Source organism: Trichechus manatus, unplaced genomic scaffold (genome assembly GCF_000243295.1).
Source record: "Trichechus manatus latirostris isolate Lorelei unplaced genomic scaffold, TriManLat1.0 scaffold00209, whole genome shotgun sequence".
Lineage (NCBI taxonomy): Eukaryota > Metazoa > Chordata > Mammalia > Sirenia > Trichechidae > Trichechus > Trichechus manatus.
In genome coordinates, this window is record NW_004444145.1 from 3531334 (window position 1) to 3555398 (window position 24065).

Genomic DNA, 24065 nt, shown 5'->3' on the forward strand with positions numbered 1-24065 from the left:
GGCGGTGGCGCGCCGGGCGCGCTCTGGACTGAGGCCCGCGAGCCGGTCTTGTGCGGCCCGGGCCTGCGCAAAACCAAGTACCGGAGCTTCCGTCGGCGGCTGCTCAAGTTCATCCCCGGACTCAACCGCTCCCTGGAGGAGGAGGAGAGCCAGCTGTAGGGACTGGAGCCGGCGGGAAAAGTATTTATTTATTTATTCGTTACAGCCAGTGCGAAAAGGAGGGGGGCGAGGGGACCCCAGGAGCCCGGAGCAGCGGGAGAGGGTCCTTGCCAACTCCGTAGGCCTGGTTGGTTCCTGACTTCCCTCTGCTGAGTGGGTATCCCAGACTTCCTCCCTCCTCCTCCAAACCACAGTGGAAGCTGGCAGGAGAGAACCAGGCAAGCTCGGGGTTGAGAGAGGTTCAGGGGCCTAACATAGGGCGATCTATCCTATGTCTGGGTCAGTAGTGCCTTGTGGGGTGTCCAGGAAAATTCCCGTGGGGGACCTGTCCCACGAAGCCCTCTTCTCAGCTTTACTCGATCCCCCACCCTTAGCCTTGAAAGGGGGACATGGCCCATTGTGGGTCATTCTCCCATATACAGTTTCAGTTAACCAGTGACCCCTGAGCGGGGAAAGGTGCTGGTCCCCCTCCCTCCCAGCCTTGATCCCTAAGGGCTTGGCCTCTGTCAAGGGCCTGTAACTAAGTCGGGTCAGGCTGGGCAAGGGTCCTGGGTTCTCCGCCCCTTGGGGGACAGGAATGGGCACGTCCGGGTGGAGTGGGGGCAGCACATACTGTTCCACCATTTTGCTATTGTTGCTCCTGAACCACAGACTGTATAAAATTGACGGTTTTTTGCATCTGTGTCAGTGTGGTGACTGCCTGAGGGGGAGGATTGGGCTTAGGCAAGCTCTGACTCCACCACGCATCCCCCCCTCTCCAAACACACAAGCTCTATATTTTACATCTCATTTGCTTGGAGCCTGCAGCCAGGAAAATCGTCTGGGAGAGTTCAACTTGTATGGGCCTGAACTAGAGGCCTCACACCCTCTTTAAAACTTGGGCCTCTTGTTTAAGTAAGTCTTGAGCCGCCCTCCCCAAATACCCACAACAGGTGGTGACCAAAGCTTGTCTAAAGTCCTTAACTATCCCTGTGGAATGCTCAGCACTCTTGTCTTCCCAGGGTCTGGGGTCTCCCTTGAAGGGCAGAAGCCAAATCTACAGGGGACCTGAGCCATTGCCCACCCAACTTGTGACAGGCCCAGTCACTGGTCACTCTATCATTGTTACAAAATGCCTCAATGATTTCCCTGCCTGCCTACTTGCTGTCTCCCCCTCTCGCAGCCTGCTCTGGCCGCTGGCTAGCTTGCCATACCTGGCACACTCAGACCTCCCGTGCGGCCTCTGCACACACTCTTCTCACGGATAGCTCCTTCAGAACTCTGTTCTGCCTCCCAAAGTCCTTCCCACCCAGTCTAAAATACACTCATACCCCCCTCGGTTACTGTATCACAGGGCCCTGCTTTATCCTCACCATAATACTCATTAGCATCAGAAACGGACTTTATAAGTTTTGTTTTTTGTCTGCTTCCTCCTCATTAGAACGTAAGGTTCTTGAGGCAGGACTCAGGACTCTTTTTCTGTCTTATTCAGTGCATTATCCCTAGCCTAGCACTAGCACATAAAAACAAAAACCAAACCTATTGCTGTCAAGTGGATTCTGACTCATGGCAACTCCATGTGTTACAGAATAGAACCAAGCTCCATAGGGTTTTCTTGGCTGTAATCTTCATGGAAGGAGATTGCCAGGCCTTTCTTTTGTGGTCCACTGGGTGGGTTTGAACTGCCAACTGTTTGTAATCAAGCGCTTAACCACTTGCGCCACCCAGCGACTAATCTAGCACGTATAGACCCTCAGTAAATATAGCATGTACTCAAAGCATCTCCAAGAGGTAGTCACCACCTTCTGTGAGGTGAGGGAAAGTAACCTATCCCGGGTCACACAGTAACCAGCATACAAGGAGTGGCTTTAAGAGGTCTAAATGACACCCTTCCCAGCCAGGCCACCCACCGTCATCTCTTCCCTGCACCACCACATTGACCTCCTGAATGGGTTCCTTGCTTCCTTTCTCACCCCTCAACCATCCCTCTCCACACAGCAGTCAGGACAATCTTTTCAAAAAGGAAATCGGATCACAACCCCCCTCTGCTTAAAATCCACTCTGGCTTCCCCTGGAGTCAAAGTATAAAATCCAAACTCTTTTTTCTTTTTTTTTTTTAGTTGTTGTGGGTTAAGTGAAAGTTTACGATTCAAGTTAGTCTCTCATACAAAAATTTATACATACATTGTTTTGTGACCCTAGTTGCTCTCCCTATACTGTGACAGCACACTCTTCCTTTCTACCCCGGATTTCCCGTGTCCATTCAACCAGCTCCTGACACTCTTCTGCCTTCTCGTCTCACCTCGTCTCACCTCCGGACAGGAGCTGCCCATTTACTCTCATGTATCTACTTGAGCTAAGAAGCACACTCTTCACAAGTATCATTTTATGTCCCATAGTCCAGTCTAATCTTTGTCTGAAGAGTTGGCCTCAGGAATGGTTTTAGTTTTGGGCTAACACAAAGTCTGAGGGCCATGTCTTCTGGGGTCCCTCCAGTCTCAAACCATTAAGTCTGGTCTTTTTACTAGAATTTGAGTTCTGTGGCCCACTTTTCTTCTGCTCCATAAGGGACTGTTTGTTGTGTTTCCTGTCAGGGTGGTCATTGTGATAGCCGGGCACCATCTAGTTCTTCTGGTCTCAGGCTGATGGAGTCTGTCGTTTATGTGGCCCTTTGTGCGTCTTGGGATAATACTTCCCTTGTGTCCATGGTGTTCTTCATTCTCCTTTACTCCAGGTGGGTTGGGACCAATGGATGCATCTTAGACGGCCGCTTGGCAAGCTTTTAAGACCCTAAATGCCACTCACCAAAGTGGGATGCAGATCATTTTCTTAAAAAAAATTTATGCCAATTGACCTAAAAATCCAAACTCTTTACCATGATCGATCCATAACAAATTGTCCCTCCAGGCAGACAAATTACAGGTGGCATTCCTTCTTCGGGGTTGACAGCAGCCACACAGGCCCAACATTTTGGTTACCAGGAGCCTTTGTGCAGCCCACGACTTCTGCAGCTATATGCTGATGCCTGCATGAAGCCCTCCAGGATCTGGACCCAGCCACTCTCTTCAATCTTGAATTATTTCTCCTTCCATTTCACTTTTTATATTTAAGCTACACTATTCTTTCTATCCCTATTCCTCAAATATGCCACGCTTTTTCTGCCTCTGGCCTCTGCCCATGCTGTTCTCCCGGCCTGGAATAAATACACTTCGTATTCCCGGCAAGACTGGTGCCTCCATCCTTGTGTCTTAGCTTGAACCTCACTTCCTCAGAAATAGTTCCCCCTGCTGTATTCTTCTTTTTTTTTAATTTAAATAATTATTTTTGTTGTTGTTGTTGAAAATATACACAGCAGAACAGACACCAATTCAACAAATTCTACATGTACAATTCAGTGACATTGATTGCTTTCTTCAAGTTGTGCAAACATTCTCACCCTCCGTTTCCAAATTGTTCCTCTCCCAACAAACTCACTGCCCCCTAGGCTTCCCATCTAATGTTTCAAGTTGCTATTGTCAGTTTGATCCCATATGGGTAGTTCTTTAAAAGAGCACAATGCTCAAGGCAGACATTCCCCATTATTCTTCATCTCTAGCCCAGTTTTTTTTTTTTTCCTTCATAGCAGTTACTCCAAATTGGTAATTACTTAGGATTGTTTTGTATCTCTTTTGCTTCTGTAAGGGAGGGAACCCCAGCCTTGTGTACAGTTGCACCCCCAGGGCCTAACACAGAGGATGGCACACAATAGATGCTCAACACTTACTGAATGAGTGAATACCTCCCGGGCCAGCCCTGTCTGGGGGTGGCCAGCACCTCCCCACCTCTGGGTGGTCGGGGGGAGTGGGACCTCCACTGCTCCATCTGTGGCTGCCATCTGTGGGCCCCTCTCACGAAATTCCTTTGGGGCTGGGTGGTGGCTCCAGGTAGGGTACCTGCACCTGGCTGTCCTGAGGAGGGAGGACATTTGATTAAGAAAATGGAGCTTCCCCACGCTCCCTGTTTGAACAGCTGTTCTACAGAGATGATAAACAGCAGATCCCTGGGGCCCAGGTCTAGGGGAGGAGCCCTCTGTCACCTTTGTTCCCAGCACCCAGGGCTGCCAGGAGACCAGCTGCCTGGGCAAAGCCTAGCACCTTATTGGGGTGGGGAGCAAGAGAGGTCTCTCTGGCTTTCTCCTCCCAGAGGAGATTTCCAGTCCCTCTCCCACCACCCTGCCTCCTATGCAGCTAGTCTGGGGAGTGATTTCAGTACCCCCTTCCCCAGCTTGGATCAGTCAGGCTGCCTGTGTGCATCCAGGGGAGGGTGAGGGGGTGCCCGGGGCGGGGCTGGATCCCACCTCTCAGATGATGGGATGACGGCACCAGCACAGCAGCCTCCTACCGTGTAGGTGGGTGACAGGGAGTGACTAATGTGCGAGCTGCGATGCTAAAAATTAACCCAAGGAGCGTGTTCAGCGGAGGGGGTGGGGGTGGGTGGGAAAAGGAGCAGGGACTGGGAATATCGTGTGGTCGGTATTCCCCCTGCCCTGCCCGCCTGCCTCCTCCTTGCCTCCCACCAGCCTTCTGCTTCTCTAGCAGCCTTAGGGGGGTCTGGGGGTGACCTTCCCCCACCCAAGGCCAGAGGGATTGCCAATATGGGTTTCCTTCTCCCCACCCCTTAAATAATGCAGGGCAGGAGGAGTGTGAACTCCACTCCAGGTCTCAGGCATGGTGGGGTGAGGACACAGCCCTGCAGTTGGAGTTCTGGTCTGGGGTCCCCGCAGAGCCTTGGATCTGCCCCTAGCTCCCCAGCAAGGTGGACATGTACCTCAAGTCCCCTGGCCCTGCCCAAGGGCTGGGAGGGAAGCAGAAGGAAAGGACAGGAGATTGTTGCCCAGAGCACCTCCTATATGCTTACATTGTGCTGAGCACTTTCACATCCATCACCTCACTTAGACCTCACGGTATATCTGAGAGCTATGTATCATTGTCCCCATTTTACAGACAAAGAAACTGAGAATCAGAGAGGCTACTAGCATAGCCGGTACCTGGCAGATCCAGGATTCTCTCACATCTCTTTGGCTCTAGAGCCTAGACTGGGGAGAGGAAAGGTTTCCTGGAGAACGAGTATGAGGGCAGGTCAGGGGCATGTGAGGAATGAGCTGAGCCTCTAAGGCTATAGCATTCACTTGTGGGGAGGGGAGGTGGGAGCATGGAGGGGATATGGAAGGTAGGACCTGAAGGAGCAGTCTGAGATGGGCTAGATAGCAAAAGGAGGAGGAGATCAGGCCCAGAGGGATCAAGGTTCCATGGATGTGGGTGCTCTCCTGGAGTGAGGTGAGAACATTCCCATCAAAGGGGAGGGGGCCCTTGGGACTTGGTTCAAGAGGGCACAAAAGAGGCTTGGGCTTGGAGAAGGGCCTTGCAAGAAAACCTTTTAGAAGGAATGAACCCATGAATGCTTTCATTTTCCCTGGAGACCAAACCAGAGAACTTGAATTGAGTGGCAGCAGGAGGAGAAATGAGACAGTAGAGGGCTCACTGTCCAGTCATTCGTGAGGCTAAGGAAGTGAGGGAGGCTGTGGGACTACCCAAGGGTCGGGAGTGATGTCAGGCTGTCTGTTTGGGAGGATGCCTGGTCCTGCAATGACAGGTGGATGTAGTGACCTTAGGAAGGAGTGATGGGCTCAGAGAACTAAGAGAGAAAGGAACAGGGGGGTGAGGACAGGACAGGAGGACAGAGGAGGGTTCTTCAGTAGAGTAAATTAACAGCCAAAAGAGATGAGAAAAACACTCGAGATGACAGCAGGTGTGTCTGATCCCTAGTGGTGACCTCAGAGCACTGCACTCTCTCAGCCTGACCAACCACGAAAGTGGCAGAGAAGGGGCAGAAGTCGGGTTCTCCCATCAGTCAACATGACATGAACACCTGCTCCCCCTCTTTTTGACCCCATCTCTTCAGTCTTCCCGCAGTCCTGCCCCACATGCCTAAAAAATGGAACTCCTCTGAACTCTCCAACTCTTTATCTGAAGTGCTCTCTGACACCTTCAAATTGTACCTGGTCCCCATTACATTTCCCCAACCCACTGTGAGCTCCTGAGGGAGTGAGCTCTACCCTGTTCACCTCTGTGATCTGCTGTGCCTGGCACAGGGCCTGGCACTGAGTGGGCATTCAAACAACACTGATTGAAGGAAGGGATGTCTGAATGAATGAATAAATGAATAAACCAATGAACAATGAGTTCAGAATACCAAACGTAATTGATCACAACCAGCGTACCTTCTCTGCACTGAACATTGTGTGGTCTAAAAGCTCATGGACTGGGGTGGGGTGGGGAGGGACAGGTGGGGATGGGTGGCAAGTATGCTTGCTAAACTGCAAGACACAAGAATATTTGCTGTTAGGGAGGCCTAACCTCACTGAATTTTCCATTCCTGGAGTTTGGCCTTTCAGGAGAGAACACACAAATGTATGCAAAAAGTAAAAGTTATGCAAACATTGTACTTTTGGGCCTCTTTCTCCATTGCACCCCTACAGAGTCACTTAATGGCCCTCCTCCCAGCTGGTCTGGCCCATTCAACAGCCCCCCCGCCCCCGGAGTGACAGACACCCAGGTCCCAACACACATAGCACCATCTTTGGGAGCCCTCCAACTCTCACTCTAACTTAAGGCCCAGCTCAAGCCCCAGTTTCTCTGAAGAATGTGGTCCCTGGTTGAGTGAACAGGAAACCAGTGATTAACAACGATAACAGCAAATCACTTGGGGGACATTTAACAGTCGCTGTGAGATTTGAGTTGTGCCTCACCCAAGTCATGGTATTTTTAATCGCCTCATATACATGGCAAAGCTGGACAATGGAAAAGGAGAACTGAAGACAAATTGACACATTTGAATTGTGGTGTTGACGAAGAACATTGAATAAATATACCATGGACTGCCAGAAGAACCAACAAATGTGTCTTGGAAGAAGTACAACCAGAATGCTCCTTAGAAGAGAGGATGGTGGGACTTTGTCTCATGTACATTGGACATGCTATCAGGAGGGACAAGTCCCTGGAGAAGGATATCATGCTTGGTAAAGTAGAGGACCAGTGAAAACGAGGAAGACCTTCAAAGAGATGGATTAACAGTGGATGCAACAATGGGCTCAAACGTAGCAATGATTGTGAAGATGGTGCAGGGCGTGACAGTGTTTCATTCTGTTATACATAGAGTCACTATGAATCAGAATCCAACAGCAGCAGGTGCCCTACCTCTACCCCGACGATTCCGATTCTGAAGTTCTAGGGTGGTCTGGGGACTGCTGGGTGGTGCAAATGGTTAAGCGCTTGACTACTAGCTGAAAGGTTGGCGGTTCGAACACACTCAGAGGGGCATCAGAAGACAGGTCTGGTGATCTGCTTCTGAAAGGTTACAACCTTGAAAACCCTGTGGAGGAGTTCTACTCTGACACATATGGAGTTATCATGAGCTGGAATCAACTCCACAACAACTAACAACAACAAGGGTGGTCTGGGGCATCTGTATTTTCAAAAGCACTCCAGATGCTCAATGAAGAGCTATTGAGGAGATGCTGAAAGAAGGTGGTTCTAGAGACCTCGGAGCGCCCTCCTACCTTGGGACGCCAAGTACTGACAGAACTCCCACCCATAAGCAGTCATGTCTTGCTCTGGAAGCTGAAGACCTGTGCCTCCCACTGGCACAGAACCAGTTTCTGCCTTATGTGTAAGCCTTGGTATGGTGGCTGCCATCTCCTCCAGCAGACTGGGAGCTCTTGGAGGGCAGGGATCTCAGGGGACACATCTGTACCCCACTTTGGGTGGAGTGGGGGGTGGACACACACAGGTATCCAGGACCTGCTGGATGACTGGGTACAGCCAATGCTCAGGGACAAGGGGAGGAGAGAGGATGCAGGGGCCAGGGACAAAGCAGGCCAGGGCTTCCCTGCAGGGCGGGGGCTCCTCATCCTCAGGGGGTCATGTCCTAGACCAGTGCTTGGCAGGGGAGATCTCACTGGTGGTGGAGCTCTCCAGGGGCTACAGGGTTGACCTTCAAGTTTGGCCTCGTTGCAGTGGGGGTGTGGGTGCCACTCCAGTCCAGTGCACGAACTGGAGTCATCTGGGCGCCCCCCTTCCCACCCTAGCCTACCCAGAGGCTGAGCAGCTGAGGGCTAAATTGCAGGCTGCAGCCTGGGAGTGCAGCCACCATTAGCTGGGGTGGGGGTGGAGCTGGGGACTCAGGGTTGTGTTTTGCTGGGAGCTGGGAGGGAAGCAGGTGGCATAACCTGGGTGAGTAACTGCCTCCCAGAGCAGCTCATCTTGCCGCCTCAGGAAGTCCCACAGACATTCGGCACCCCCACCCCTCGCCCGAACCTTCTAACTGCACACGCCCACCCCCGCCCGTCCGCACCTGCAGCGCGCTCACGCCTCGCTCTCCCGAGTGTCGACATGCGGCGCCTCAGCACCCTTCACCCCAGCACAGACACCGACACAGTCCCCCCAGGCAGACCTGCCCTGCAGGTCCATCCTTCTTTCCTCGCCCCTCCTACATCAGCCTTTCGTCTATTCCTTGCCCTCCAAACCCCTGGGAACCCAGGCGAAGCACCCCGCAGAGCTCCTCCCTGGTGGGTCTCGGGAGGGCCGGCCCCGCTGGGGGGCGTGGCCCGGGCAGGTTTGCAGAGCTTTGGGTAGGGTCGCCCTCTGCTGGGCAGACTCAGGAACTACATTCCCTCTTCGTAGTCGCGGTTTTTCCCCAGAAGGGTTTCTGGCCACCTGGTCCCAGACCCGCCTTGACCTCTTCGTCATCTCTTTTCCCTCTTTGACATGTGGGATTCGAAATATGTAGGTGAGGGTCGTGGTCCTAGATATGCCACAGGCTATGTGCACAAGAGTCGCTGCCTCGCTAAGGCTCAGTTTTCTTTCCCTGTTAAATAGTTGTTGGGAGGACCAAGTGCAGGAGAGTAAAGAGAGTCCCTAGGCAGTGCAAACCGAAAGGTTGGAGGGTCCAGTCCACTCAGAAAGAAAGAAAGGCTTGGTGATCTACTTGTAGAAAATCAGCCATTGAAAACACACATGGGGCCTCCATGAATCGCAATCAACTAGATGGCGACTGATTCTTAAAGAAAGACACTTTGTAAACCCAAAAGGATCATCTGAGTATGAAGCATTCTCTCCTGCCTTCTGGGGGAAAAAAATTGTCTTTCTCCCTGCCCCTGATCCCCAGTGGGAGGAAAGGCACAATTCACCCCACAGACAACATCATATTCCGATGTATTGCCTTTCAGGGTTTTTTTTTTTTTTAGCATAAAAAAAAAAAACGAAAACAAAAAACCCGGTGCCATCAAGCTGATTCTGACTCATAGCGACCATACAGGACAGAGTAGAACTGCTCCGCAGGGTTTCTAAGGAGCAGCTGGCGGATTCCAACTGCCGACCTTTTGGTTAGCAGTCACTGTGGCCATATTCTAACATGCTGTTTTAGGTCCAGCTTTTTTCTCCCCACGAGCACAACTCGTGGTTAAAATCCTGGATTCTGGAGTTAGATAACCCTGGATTAAGACCGTCCTCTGTGACTTTATATTTCTGACCTTGAGTAAACTGTTTAACCTCTACCTATCTCAGCCTCAATTTCGTCATGTGCAAAATAGTGAAATGCCAGGAATACCCACCCACTTCACAGGTTTGTGGTAAAGTCCTGCACATGAGTAAGTAAGTATTGACATGTTACCCGATATTATTATGCTTGTTATATTTTGAGCATGACTATTCTTTAGTCAAGGTTAAGTACTAATGGTTAAGGACTCGGCTGCTAACTGAAAGGTTGACAGTTTAAACCCACCCAGTGGCTCCATGGGAGAAATACCTGGTGATCTGCTCCTGTAAAGATTACAGCCTAGAAAACCCTATGGGGCAGTTCTACTCTGTCACGTGGGGTCACCATGAGTCGGAATTGACTCGAATGCACCTAACAACAACATTCTTCAGTCATGATTCTTGGAGAGTGTATCATGTTCTGTCATAATGGTAAGAAAGGGGAGACTTTGATCCTTAGTCGGAGGCCACTGCCTCTTTGACCTTTCTCCCTCTCCAGCACTGCTTTTGCCCATGTGGACTTCATTATTCCTCTCCCAAAACCCACTGCTGCTGAGTGGATTCCGACTCACAGTGACCCTGTAGGACAGAGTAGAACGGCCCCAAAGGATTTCCAAAGAGCGCCTGGTGGATTCGAACTGCTGAGCTTTCTGCTAGGGCACGGGAATTTCTCCATCTCAAGGCCTTTCAATTCTTTCTTCACCCTGGAAGGCCTTTTCCTCAGATATTCACAGAGCTCTTTCCCTCATGCCCCTGCTACATTATTGCTTTCTCAGGAGCCTTCTCTGATGTTCCTTTATAATAAGCACTGTCAGTCATTCTCCAGAGGCTTAAACCAAAACAAACCCCTTGCTATGGAATTGATTCCAACTCATGGTGACCCCATGTACTTTAGAGTATAATTGCACTCCACAGGGTTTTCTTTTCTTTTTGAGTCCCTGTATGGTGCAAATGGTTAATGTACTCGGGTACTAACTGAAAGGTTAGAAGTTTGTGTCCTCAGAAGAAAGGCCTGGTGATTTACTTCCAAAAAAAATCAGTTATTGAAAACTCCAGCCAGCACAGTTCTACTCTGACACAAATGGGGTCGCCATGAGTCAGTTGACTCGATGGCAACCAGGCTTTTACAGATACAGCAAATGGAGCTCAGAGAGGCTTAACAACCAGCTCATGGTCCTTTAACAAGGAAGCCAGAGAACCAAGGTGCAAATTCCAAAGGCAGGTTCGTTTGGGCCCAGGCAGGGGAGCAGGCTGCATGCGATTCTGAGCCTTAGCCCCGCTCCCACACTGGAAAAAAAAACAACTGGCAGGAGCTCCTGTCTGAACCAGGCCCCGAGAGCAGCTGAAAGTGATGCTGGTCGTAGTGAGGGACTTCTGAAGCTCTGCAAGCTTTGTGGGGCTGCAGCTGTGAGCAGGCGCTGTACAGGGTCCTCTCATCTCCACAGGGTTTTCTCGGCTGTTGTTATGGATTGAATTATGTCCCCCAAAGACATGTGTTGTAAATCCTAACCTCTATGCCTTTGGTTATAGTCCCATTTGGGAATGGGTTGTCTTTGTTATGTTAATGAGGCAGGATTAGTGTAGGGTGTGTCTCAAGTCATCTCTTTTGAGATATAAAGTAGGTTAAACAAGCCAGCAGCAGAGATGGAGGTAGAGAGATGCCAAGCCACATGAAGATTACCCAGGAGAAGAAGCTCAAGGAGACAAGGACCTTCCTCCAGAGCCGACGGAGAGAGAAAGGCTTCCCCTAGAGCTGCTGTCTGAATTTGGACTTCTAGCCTACTAAATTGTGACAGAATAAATTTCTGTTTGTTAAAGCCATCCTCTTGTGCTATTTCTGTTACAGCAGCACTAGGTAACTGAGAGCTGTAGTTTTATGGAAGCAGATTGCCAGGCCTTTCTTCCACAGCACCACTGGGCAAATTCAAACTAACAACTTTCAGTTAGTAGCCAAGAGAAAACCATTTGCACCACCAAGAGACTTCTCTAGCCATTTGTTACTGCTGTCTTTAGAGTTGATTTTTGACTCATAGTGACCCCACTTGACAGAGTAGAACTGCTCCACGGTGTTTTCTAGGCTGTAATTTTACAGGAGCAGATTGCCAGGTGTTTCTCCCGCAGAGGGGCTGCGTGGGTTCAAACCACCAACTTTTCAGTTAGCAGCTGAGCGGTTAATCGTTGAGCCACCAAGACACCTTCTCAAGGCACTTACCCCGCTTTATTTTCTTCATAGCACTTCTCATTACATGGCATTATGTCATATGTTTTCACCTGTACCCCCAGCCACCCCCCCCGAATGTATCTCCATGGAAGGTAGGGACTTTTCAAGCTTTTTTCCACCTCTGTGGCTCCCAGGGAGACCCTGGTGGCGTAGTGGTTACGTGCTACAGCTGCTAACCAAAAGGTCAGCAGTTTGAATCTACCAGGCACTCCTTGAAAATTCTATGGGGCAGTTCTATCCTGTCCTACAGGGTCGCTATGAGTCAGAATCAACTTGACGGCGATGGATTTATTTATTTATTTATTTTGGCGGTTCCCAGAAGACTGCCTGGCACGTAGTAGGAGCTCCATAGATTTTTGTGTAAATATGGACTGCTTTCTCTTTTCTTTTAAAGAGGCAGCAGTGCCACTTGTGTCCAGTAGAGGGAACCACCACACAGCACTTTGGGGTGTCCTGGGCTGGTGCTGGGATGGAAGATATTTATAAAGCCCACAGGCCTGTCTCCTGCTGTTCTGTGGGCGCTCTGACCGCTGTGACCGGAAACTGGAGGGCCCCCTGTGCTAATCTGCCCTGGCAGCGCGAGGCTGGCACTCCCCGGCCGAATCATCCGGCGTGCTCAGGTGCCGAGGTTGGAATACCCTGCCCGGTGTCCTGGACACACCCCTTAGCAGCTGATGCTTCTGGACGGATCACACCCTGTCCCGAGTTCTGCAAAATGAGGGCAATGACATGCGCTGCGCTGCCCGCTCATGGGTTTGTTGGGAGGCCCAGACAGGAGCATGTGAATGTTTTGTGAATGTAAACACAAGACGAATATAATTTATACACACCTGTTGGTAGTGGAGGAGCCTTGGTAGCGCAGTGTTTAAGAGCAATGGCCACTAACCAAAAGGTCGGCAGTTTAAATCCATTAGCAGCTCCTTGGAAACCCTATGGGGCAGTTCTACTCTGTCCTATAGGGTCGCCGTGAGTCGGAGTCGACTCGACGGCAACGGTTTTTTTTTAATTGGTAGTGAAAGGAGCCCTGGTGGCACAATGGTGAAGTGCTCGGCTGCTAACCGAAAGCTCGGCGGTTCGAACCCTCACCAGCTGCTCACTGCTCCACAAGAGAAAGATGGGGCAGCTGGCTTCCATAAAGGTTACAGCCTTGGAAACCCTATGGAGTAGTTCTACTCTGTCTTATAGGGTCGCTATGAGTCAGAATCAGCTGAACAGCAACAGGTTTGATTTCATTCTTGGTAGTGGCTGCAGGTTGTCAACAAAAGAGAGATTAGAGAGGACTTAAAGGGAATTGCAGGGCTAAATGAAGGTGAGTTTATGAAGGGGATTAAGATGGTGAAGGAGAACGAAGTTAAAAATAACAACTACCTTTCACCAAGGGCTTATTAGGAGCCAAGGCTGAGGAAAGTGATCTCCAAACATCCTCTAATTATAGCTAACGCTTAGATGGGGCTGACCACGCGCCAGGAACTGTTTAAGTGCTTTGTGCACAGAAACTTGTCGGATCCTCACAGCAACAGGCAAATGGGTGGTATCACTTGTCCCATTCTACATGTGAGGAAATGGAGGTATAGGGAGTTTACATAACTTGCCCAAGGTCACACAACTAGACAGAGCTGGATACAGACCCAAGCAATCTGGCTTCCAGAAGGTGTTCTTTTTTTTTTTTTCTTTTTTAATTGAGGTGGAATTGGCATAACATACCAAAACCTAAAATCAAAGCGGTTGCCACCGAGTCAATTCTGACTCATGGCGACCCCATGTGTTTCAGAGTAGAACTGTGCTCTATACGGCTTCCATGACTGTGATCTTTTGGAAGCAGATTACTTTCTTCCAAAGTCCCTCTGCGTGGGTTTGAACTGTTAACTTTTTGGTTAGTAGTTGAGAGCTTAACCAGTTGCACCACCCAGGGACGCCTCCCATAACACACAATTAACCATTTTAAAGGCAAAATTCAGTGGCATTTAGTGCATTCACAATGTTATGCAATGACCACCTCTCTCTAATTTCAAAACTTTTCATCATTTTGGAATGTGTTTTTAATCCCTCATGGCCTCAACACACAGCAAAGGAGACAGTATTCCCATTTCCCAAAGCCACACTGTGAGTCCAGTTTAATGACCAAGCTGTACCTCGCAGTCCCCACAGAGGTCAGGAAAGAGGCTGCAGAGACAGGCATGAAGCTCTCTCTGAGGGGTGGCAGCAGGCACACCAACCTCTGCCTCTGACGGGGGAGAGGAGGCTGAGAGGACAGAGGCTGCAGGGCTCAGAGGACTGAAGGAGAGGCTACCTGGTTTGGTGGCCTCCACTTCATGGAAGGAAAGCGACCAGGCCATCTGCCAGGCTGGGCTGGAAGGAACAAAGTGAAAAGTGTGCTCAGAGGCACCAGGCTGTCCACAGTGATCCTACCCCGGGCTGTGGGTGCCCCCACACAGCTCTGCAAGGAGAACAGAGGCTCTAAGGGGCTGGCCCAACAGTAGGAAGGGAGAGCAGCCCATCTCTTGTCATAAGTCCCCCTCCAGCCCAGCCCCTGGCTCCCAGCCTGTTACATGAGCTGCTCCATACCCAGGGGCTGCAGATAGCCATTGCTGTGACAGGCTGGGCCAGGGGGCATAATAAACGGTCCCTAGGAATATCAGCCCCACGCTCCTGAAATGACCTGACCACTGGCCGGCAGCTCCGGTTTCCCAGACTTCTCTGGGAGGTGGCCCTGCCTGGCCTGCAGAGGACGGTTCCAAAATGACTCTGTGTCTGGACATTTATGGTGTGAGTGCCTGAGGGATCGTTCCACTCACAAGCCTGAGCTGAGGCAGCTTGTGGCCACATGTGCCCACCGGGCAGCCTCACTGGATGGCCAGAGGTCTGGCCTACACAAGCAGGTTGCGATTGCTACAGCCAGAACCGGGGAGAGCTGAGCTCACCTCCTCTGGACCCTCGGTTAAGGGCTCCCAAGCATAGAGAAGAAGAGCCTGAGCCATTGGAGGGAGTGGGGGTGCTGGCAGGTGCAGAAGTGGCCAGGGCTGCAGGCAACATTTTTCTAGGACTGAACACTCCTACACACATTCCTCACATCTCACAGCCCTCTCTGCCACTGCACCCATGGGCCCTGGAGACAAGGAGGTGCCACTCACTCTGATGCCCACTGGAGAGGGCAGAGTCACATGTCCCCTCCCCAGAGACCAGGCACATATACCCCTACTCCTGCGAGCACCTTGGCCACATCTTCCAGACCATCGAGGGAGGGAGGTGGTCTCCAAGTGACTGCCCCAGTGATTTAATGTTACATTTATTTGGAGTTCTGTGTTCTTATTGTTTAAACAATTTTTGTGTGTTTTTTAATCTTGTTAATTATATATATCTTATACGAAAACCGTAGCATTGCATTAATACTGTTATTATATAAAATTAATACTTTACAGCAGACGTAACAAATAGCACAATATTTGTTAAACTTATGTAAATGTAAAATATACCAAGCAATACTGTATAAGAAAGAAAAGGAATGGATGGTAAATTGAAAATACACACTGAGGTGTGGGAGAGCAATGGAATTGGACATAGGGCATAACAGAAAAATATAATAAAATGAAATAAGATAGGTGTCAAGTCCAGCTGTATGGCGATCATGGGGTAAGAACTATAATTTATGGCCACTCCAATTCTGTACCTTTAAGATACCTAAACCAAAACCAAGCCAAACCCATTGCTGTTAAGTCAATCCCAATTCATGGCAAACCCATGTGTTACAGAGTGGAACCGTTCCATAGGGTTCTCCTGGCTGTAAACTTTTGTTGTTGTTGCTGTTGTCGAGAATATACACAGCAAAACAAACACCAATTCAACAGTTTCTACATGTACAACTTAGTTACATTGGTTATGTTCTTCAAGTTGTGTAACCATTCTCATCCTCGTTTTCTGAGCTGTTCCTCCCCCATTAACATAAATGTATTGCCCCCTAAGGTTCCTATCTCATCTTTTGAGTTGCTGTTGTCAATTGATCTTGTATAGATAGTTCTTAAAAGAACATAATTCTCAAAGCAGACATTTTTCACTAGTTAAGCTAAAATATTGTTTGGTTTTAAGAAGACGTCAGGGAATATTTTTGGTTTAAGATTTAAAGGTTATATCAGGATAATAGTTTCAGGGGTTCACCCAACCTTCATGACTCCAGGAAGTCTGGAGTCCATGAGAATTTGAAATTCTGTTCTACATTTTCTCCCTTTTGATCAGGATTCTTCTATAGAATCTTTGATCAAAATGTTTAGTAATGGTAGCCTGGCTGCAATCTTAATGGAAGCAGATCACAAGGCCTTTTTTCTGCACCGCCACTGGGTGGGCTCCAACTGCCAGCCTTAGCTGGGTTAGTAGTTGAGCGCTTAACCATTTACCTACTCCACCAAAAAAAACCTTTTCCTAAAAATATAAAATTAATGCTTTAAATTACCTAAGAGTGAAATCACCGATATATTCTCCCCCAAATCTTTCAGTAAGGAGCCCTGGTGGTGCAGTGGTTAAGTGCTTGGGTTTTGTTCTTTTGTTTAATCTTTCAGTAGAATGGACACTCTCCGAGAGCTGGAGCCTGTTTACTCCAGAAATCTGGGGCCTTCTGACAGTTCAAGAAGTGTGGGGCATTTTATAAAAGAGCAATGGAAGGTGGGTGAGTTGCCCCAGATTCCTGACAACAAATTGGTCCCCTCCATGATTGGATGGGCGCGTACACGCACACACACACTCCCCCTCTCTTCTTGGTGCTCAGACGTGGGGCATAACTTCCTCCCAAACTTCTGCACTCCTCTCCGTGGAAGGCCTGCCTGTGCAGGAGCAGTGCCCACGCCTCTGCCACCATCCTCATGTGTGTCCTGGTATCCACCCTGAGTTCTGAGCCTATATTGAGAGGCACAAGGAAGACAGACCCCAAAGGCTCACCAGCAAGCAAGGGGGTTTGCACCCCAACATCAGGTAAATCTGTGTGGAGAAGGGCTTGGCCATCTCCGGTACCCTCCCGCCTGCCTATGTCCCTGCAGGTGCTCTCCCCTGCAAGTTGTCACTGGTAACCAGAGCTGGCTCCGCTAGTGAGAGCAGGAGGAGCAGTGTCGCTTGGCAACGGGGACAGCACACAAGATCCAGCTAATCCAGGCTGCCAGGCCAGCCACGCCTTCCACAGATGGCCAGCAATGACTCCCAGAGACAGATGCTTAAAGACTTCAACCTCTCTCTACCCCAGCAAACCCCAAGTTCTGGCCTGGGCAAGGGGGACCCTTTTTCTCCCCACACTCCCTGTCCTTCTTCCCCTTCTTGAACCCTGTCTCCTTTTATAGCACATGAAGCAAAAATTCCCAGACCTCTGTAGGGGTCTCTGTTCTGTCACAAGACATGAAATGCAGGGCAAGTCACTTCACCCCTCTGAACCTCAGATCCCTCTCTGGGAGGCAATAACATGTTGAGTCAATGTATATACTTTAAGATTACACTGATCTGGATACAAACCCTGCTATTTCTCAGATGTGTGACATCGGGCAAGTTCCTTAACCTCCTGGAGCCTCAGTTTCCTCATTGCTAACATAGTACTCACCTTAGAGGGCTGTTGAAAGACCAAAAAAAAAAAAAAAAAAAAAGAGAGAGAGAGAGAGAAACAAAGCAAGGAAAGGGCTTAGCATGGAACTCGACACAAGGCCAGGTATAATCTGGCCCATGCCCCCCTCTTCAGCCTCATGTCTTCCCTCTCTTAGTCACTGGGCTCCAAGCACTCGCCTATTCTGCTCTAATGAACCAAGATATTTCCCCCTTCTGAGCTTCCCCACATACTGTTCCCTCTCCCTAGAACGCTTGTCCCTCTAACCCTCCCTCCCTCACTCTCACACACACACACACACACTCTCTCTCTCTCTCTACTTGGCAAATCCTACTCCTGGCCTCAGTTAAACTACTTCTTCAGAGAAGCGTTCTTGTTCACTACCCCCCTTCTAAATTACAGCTCCCAGTCAAATCTCTCATTTCCATCCTGCATTTTACTTTTTCTTTATGGCACTTATTACTGATTTGTAAATTAACAATCTCCCTGACGGGAGTAAGCACAGGGACTGGGGTGTGTCTTGTTTTGTTCACTGCTGTGTTCCCAGCGTTAGGGTTGGCTCATGTGTTCTCTGAATTACGTTCTAGCTTTCTGTATCTCTTGATGTCTTATTTTTCCCTTCCCCTCGTTTGCAAGTTGACCTAAATAATTTTTCCAACACTTCTCAGATTCATTGAAGACCCAAGCAACGGAATCTAACTGGAAAGACAGCTCAGGGGAATTAAGTGCGCCACCATCCTTCCCAGAGCTGCCTGGACCAGATCTGGGATGGCAAGTCCTCAACTTGGCCCCTACGGATCTCAGGACGCCTTTCTTCCACACCCCAGGAAGCTCCTTTCTTCGCCATGACGTCAATTTGCAAACATCAGCCCCTGAAGGGATCACGTTCATGTCTAATTTGCATACTATCGTGCTATTGGTTGGTAGGGGCTCGGTAGCCAATGGTCTGCGGCGGTCCTTACGAAGCGGCGGCTCCGCGTCACCGAGTGATGTAATGGATCCTAGGTGGACCCGGTACTAGTTCTCTCCGGAGGCCCCTTCACTCGGCGGCTTCCCCCGGCCCCACCCGGCGGGGCCAATCGTGGCGCCGGGCAGCGTGGTCTCCCGCAGGAGCGTGGCGTGAGCCTCGGACTAGGCTGCGGCGCCGCAGCGTGGCCGTTCCTGTACCTTCGGGCCCGGAGGTGCGGTCCTGGACTCCTCAGGAGGGCAGGCCGGATCCGAGCTGATCTCTGGCGACCCTGAGAGCAATCTGGAAGCAGTCATACCAGTGGATTAACGGCCTTTCACTTCGTAAATCACGCAGCCCGTAACCTGTGCATTTGTTTACAACGAGCGTGTTTAGTTTTGTAATTTAAAAAAAAAAAAGGATTTTTATTTGTTTTTAATAAAGAGCTCTGGCTTGGATTTAGGGAAATCTTGGCATTTAATTCCAGCTCTGCCACTCCCGGCCCTGGTGACCTTGGCCACTTTCTAGTGCTGTCCCTGATGGCCTTCCACAGCATCCAAGGAAGAGTAAATGTGGAGGCACTTCGGAAAGTGCGACCACAGCCTCCACCAGGCTGAGTCCAGTACAACTAGATGGTGCCCGGCTACCACCACGGACTGACTGCTCTGACAGGGATCACAACAGAGGGTCCCGGACAGAGCTGGAGAAAAATGTAGAACAAAATTCTAACTCACAAAAAAAAAAAAAACACACTTACTGGCCTGACAGAGACTGGAGAAACCTCAAGAGTACGGGCCCTGGACACCCTTTTAGCTCCGAAATGAAGTCACTCCCGAGGTTCACCGTTTAGCCAAAGATTAGCCCCATAAAACAAAACGAGACTAATGTGGCACAACAGCCCAGGGACAAGGACTAGAAGGCAGGAGGAGACAGGAAAGCCAGTAATAGGGAACCCAAGGTCGAGAAAGGAGAGTGTTGACATGTTGTGGGGTTGTTAACCATTGTCATAAAACAATATGTGCACTAACGGTTTAATGAGAAACTACTTGTTCTGTAAACCTTCATCTAAAGTACAATTAAAAAAATAAGTAGATAAATGAAAGTGCCCTTCGCGTCCTTATCTAATTCTAAGCATATAACCCCATCTGAAGGAGCCCTGGTGGCTCAGTGGTTAAAGCACTTGGCTGCTAACCAGAAGGTCTGCGGTTTGAATCCACCAGCCGCTGGGGTGTGGCGGAGAAGATATGGCACTCTGCTTCCATAAAGATTACAGCCTTGGAAGCCCTATGGGGCAATTCTACTCTGCCCTATAAGATCGCTATGAGTGGAATCAACTGGACGGCAATGGGTTTGGTTTTGGTTTTTAAACCCATAACTGACTGGATGGACAGGTAAGGGGTAAGGAGCCCTGGTGATGCAGTGGTTAAAGTGCTTGACTGTTAACCAGAAAATTGGCGGTTCGAAACCACCAGCAGCTCTGGAGGAGAAAGATGTGGCAGTCCTCTTCCTTAGAAATGCATAGCTTTGGAAACCCTATGGGGTCACTATGAGTTGGAATCCACTTGATGGTAGTGAGTGGTGTCCCTGGATGGCCCCTGCTCTCTGGGACAGCTCCAGGAAGGCCCTGCCTTTGTGTCCCCATTTTTTTGCCCTTTAATTGCTCTCAAACCTCGGAAGGGGTAGGGGGATCCCATCCAGGTAGTTCTTAATCCTCAAGATGAGGAAGGGAACCATGAAGGGAATCCCCTCCACATTCCCTCTCCTCATTAAGGGTCAGGGCTTGGGAAGGGGGGCCCTTTCTGGACCCACACTGGCTGGGGAACCCCCTTGACATCCTTTGGCCCCTCCCTGCTGCAGTGGGAGGAAGTAGGTGGGGAGGAATGATATCTCCCTGACTTGGTGGAGTTGCATCAAGGGTTTCTGATAATGTAAGCTTGAGGGGCATATGGGGAAGACCACCAAGTGTCTGACTTTTTGTCCTGGGTCCTGCAGCTCACAGCTCCTCATCTCCAGAATCCCTACCTTGCTCCCCAATACCTATGAGCTTTGGGGCCAGCCTTTCTCCAGCATGATATGCCCTCACTTCTCTCTGCCCTGTCTGTTCCCTTCCCTCCTTTCACACTGTGCCCCCATGTTCTCCTCCTCCAGGGAGGCCACTGAGACTAGCCCTCTAGATTCCACTGCAATGCCAGCTCGAGTCCTCTTAGAGGCTGCCTCCTGGTCTTCTGATAATATTTTAATATCTATTCTTATTTCTTGCCTCCCAGTCAGACTAGGAAACAGCTTTCTGCTGTAGCACCTCCCTGAGAAATTTCCCAGAAAAGGGGACGCACTGGCCAGAGTCCCTGTTTCCCCCCCAGCCCCACCCCCTGAGCTTTGCAGGTAGCTTCTCTTTTCTCAGCGTCCCTATCTGCAATGTGAGCTGTGTAGGGGTTCCTGAAGGAGCCCTGGTGGCACAGTGGTTAAGCACTCGGCTGCTAACCAAAAAGTGAGTGGTTTGAACCCACCAGCTGCTCAGCAGGAGAAAGATGTGGCAGTCTGCTTCTGTAAAGATTACAGCCTTGGAAACCCTATGGGGAAGTTCTACTCTGTCCTGTAGGGTTGCTATGAGTCCTAATCAGCTAGATGGCACACAATAACAATGGTTCCTGGGATTTATGTAGAAAGAGGAGGGGCTAGGTATGCAGGAACAAGATGGTGGGTAGAAAGAGACTGGTTCAGGAGTTAGAAGATCTGGGCTGTGGTCCTGGCTTGGCCACTAGCTGAGTGACCTGGGTCAAGAAGACAACAAAGCCAGAAACCAGTTGCTGTGGAATCAGTTTTGACTCATGGCGATCCCATGTGTGTCAGAGTAGAACTGTGCTCCATAGGATTTTCAGTGGCTGATTTTTCTGAAGTAGATTGCCAGGCCTTTCTTCCAAGGTACCTATGGGTGTACTTCAACCTCCAATCTTTCAGTTAGTAGCTGAGGGCATTATCCATTTGTACCACCCAGGGACTCCAGAAGACAACAAGGTGGCTGGAATTTACTGTAAATCAGTAATGGCCCTAAGATGTGGCATAGCCCCCAGCTGCACAGCACCCCCCGCCTCGCAGCTTCCCTACGTAAACATACCAGCTGGGCAAAGCCACGGTGAGCACTTCGCATGTGCAGCTTGAAGACAAGTTCCCCAGCTCTGCCGTCCCCAAAACTTCCTCTATGGAAACGGCGGGTCTGCCACTATGTGCCCGACTCCTTGCTACATGTTTTATGTCTACTATCAAAGATGCATTCCTTATGACAACCCTTCGAGATATGTATGTTATCATCCTCTTGTTTCAGATGAGAAGCCCAGACAGGCAAGTAACTTCCTTGAAGTCACACAGCTGGGAAGAGTCTGAGCCAGTGTCAATCCCAAGCCTCTTGAGCCTATGCTTCTTTTACCACCTCATGCTGGCACCACGAGCCACACGGTGTGTGTTTTAGCATTGCCTGTTTTAATATATGTTTTATTTGATTAGAAAGCAGGAGAGTATAAAATAAAGGCAAGCTGTGCTAAAGTATTATAGAAGGGAGAGACCTCTGTGGGCTGGAAGCCTTAATGGAAAAACTGGTAACTGAGTCCTTTTATTATTTTTTTTCCCTTAGTCCTTCCTGTCCAAATAAATGTATTTCTCCTACACAGGCAAATACTTTAAAATGTATTTCAAAAGTTAGATTTCTGGGAAAACAAAAAGGGGGGTGGGGTAGTGGTTTAAGAAACCCACTGGGAAGGAGCTGCTGAGGCAGGAAGGAGGGGCATGTGGAGGGAGGAAAAAAGCTGGTGCCCTGGCTTCTCCAACTCTGCCATTTTTGAAGCCTCAATTTCTTTACCTGTAAATTGGCCTAACACTTGAATCTGGGGACAAAATGCGAAGGTTCTGAGAAGGTGATTTGGGACAAACCAGAGGTTCTTGGTATTATTAGGAGGAATGAGAGAAAGGGACTTCAGAGTTGCACGAGGAGTTTAGGATAGGTCCAGAGAAGGATTTGTGGGGGTGGGCATGGGGGTGGTGAGAGGAATGTGGCCCCTGGAATGAGGGTTGAGTGGGGTGTGGGGCCTCCTTTGGAGGGTGCAGAAGACATTCTTTGCTGCGTGGGGCCTGGTCTGTGTGCTGGGAATTGGATCTCATGCTCATGATTTAAAGTGACTCCAAAAATGAGCAGGGGCTGGCGGCTGGTATAGCAGAGCACAGGACTGGGTCCTCCCTAATGCGTGTTCTCCAATGGGCTTGCCGCCCTGATTACAAGAGCTGTTACCCCCAACCCCACCCAGCCAGACCCAAGCCCCACTGCTCAGGCCTTGGCCTGGCCCCCCTAACACAGACATTCCTGAGCAGGCAGCTGTTGGGGAAGAAGGATTTGCTCAGGACAAGGTACTTCTCCCATATCCAAAGAATGCCCCAGCCAGGCAGGAGAGAGAAATCTTCCAAACACCTTCACCCCCAAGAAAGTTCTTACTGGGGAAGCCTGTGCTTTGAGATGGTGGTCAGAGATGGGTGGGCCTCTCAGGTCTTCCCAGCCACTGTGTATTTCCTGCAGTGAGCACTCCTGTGGATTGGAGAAGTCAGACTTCCAGGGGAGAGCAAGGAGGAGAAAGTAATTCTGAGCATCTACTGTGTACAAGGCACCTTCACAGCTGCTTAATCTTCCAATAACCAGCAAAGATGGATAATCTTATCATCCTCATTTTATAGATAAGGAAACTGAGGCTCAGAGAGGTTGAGTGACTTGTCCCAGGTCACACAGTAGTAGTATGAGTATGATCTAGAGAAGCCAGATCTGTGACTCCATCACATGGGCTTTGTCCCTGCATGCATTCTCAAGTCTGGGACTGCTTCTCTTCAGGGGAAATTTCACTCTCTCAGGGAGTCCTCTTTCTCTGTCTGAACTGTCTTCTTGTCTGGAAGCTGGGCACTTTTGTTATCTGGGTTCTTTGCCGTTGGCGGGGCACGCAGGCCAAGAAAGGCTGGTGTGGGTGCCCAGGTTCAGAGGCAGGGGCCCTGTCTTCTCAAGCCAGCCTAATTGCTGTGTGACTTTGGGCCGCCAAGGAGCCTGCTGGGCCTCATTTTCCACTTCTTCCTCGGGGGAAGCCCCGGGTAAATTTATTTATAACCCAGCTCCGGATTCCACTGCCTCGCGAGGTGTTAGCAAGGCCTCAGAACCCTAATTTGAAAAACAGCCCCCCCACCCCGGCCGCAGCGAGGCGGGTTATGTAACTGTGTGTGCAGCCTGTGTATGTTGGGGGGGTGGGTGCCGCGGGGCGGGGCGCTCGCGGCTATTCCGGGCGCCGCTATTTTTAGCCCCATTGATGAGGCTGCGTCGGCCGCCGCCGCCGGGATTCCGGAGACGTCAATGGGCGCGCGTCACGGTCCCCGCCTGCCCGCCGGGGGAGGCGCGCCGGGGCTGGAACTGCGGTGCGGGCGGCTTCGGGCTGCGGGGGCGGGGGGCGCGGCAGCGGCCGGAATTGCTGGGCTGGGGGCTTCCCAGGGTTGGGGGGCGCGGAGCCGCGGCGGTGCGGCTGCAGGAGCGGGAGGCGGCGGCGGTGGCGGAACTGGTGGGTGCCCTCACGCGGCGCCCGCGCCCCTTGGCCTCCG

General features: G+C 50.3%; 1 protein-coding gene across 1 annotated transcript in view; it reads left to right on the plus strand.

Annotated features, from left to right (window-relative positions):
• Positions 1-373, plus strand: part of TAMALIN (trafficking regulator and scaffold protein tamalin) — a 7481-nt gene extending 7108 nt beyond the window's left edge. The window contains 1 exon segment of the mRNA XM_023742359.1: positions 1-373. This exon segment is cut by the window's left edge and continues 151 nt beyond it. Within this exon segment, the coding sequence (XP_023598127.1) occupies positions 1-159 (159 nt within the window). The 3' untranslated portion in view covers positions 160-373.
• The last annotated feature ends 23692 nt before the right edge of the window (positions 374-24065 follow it).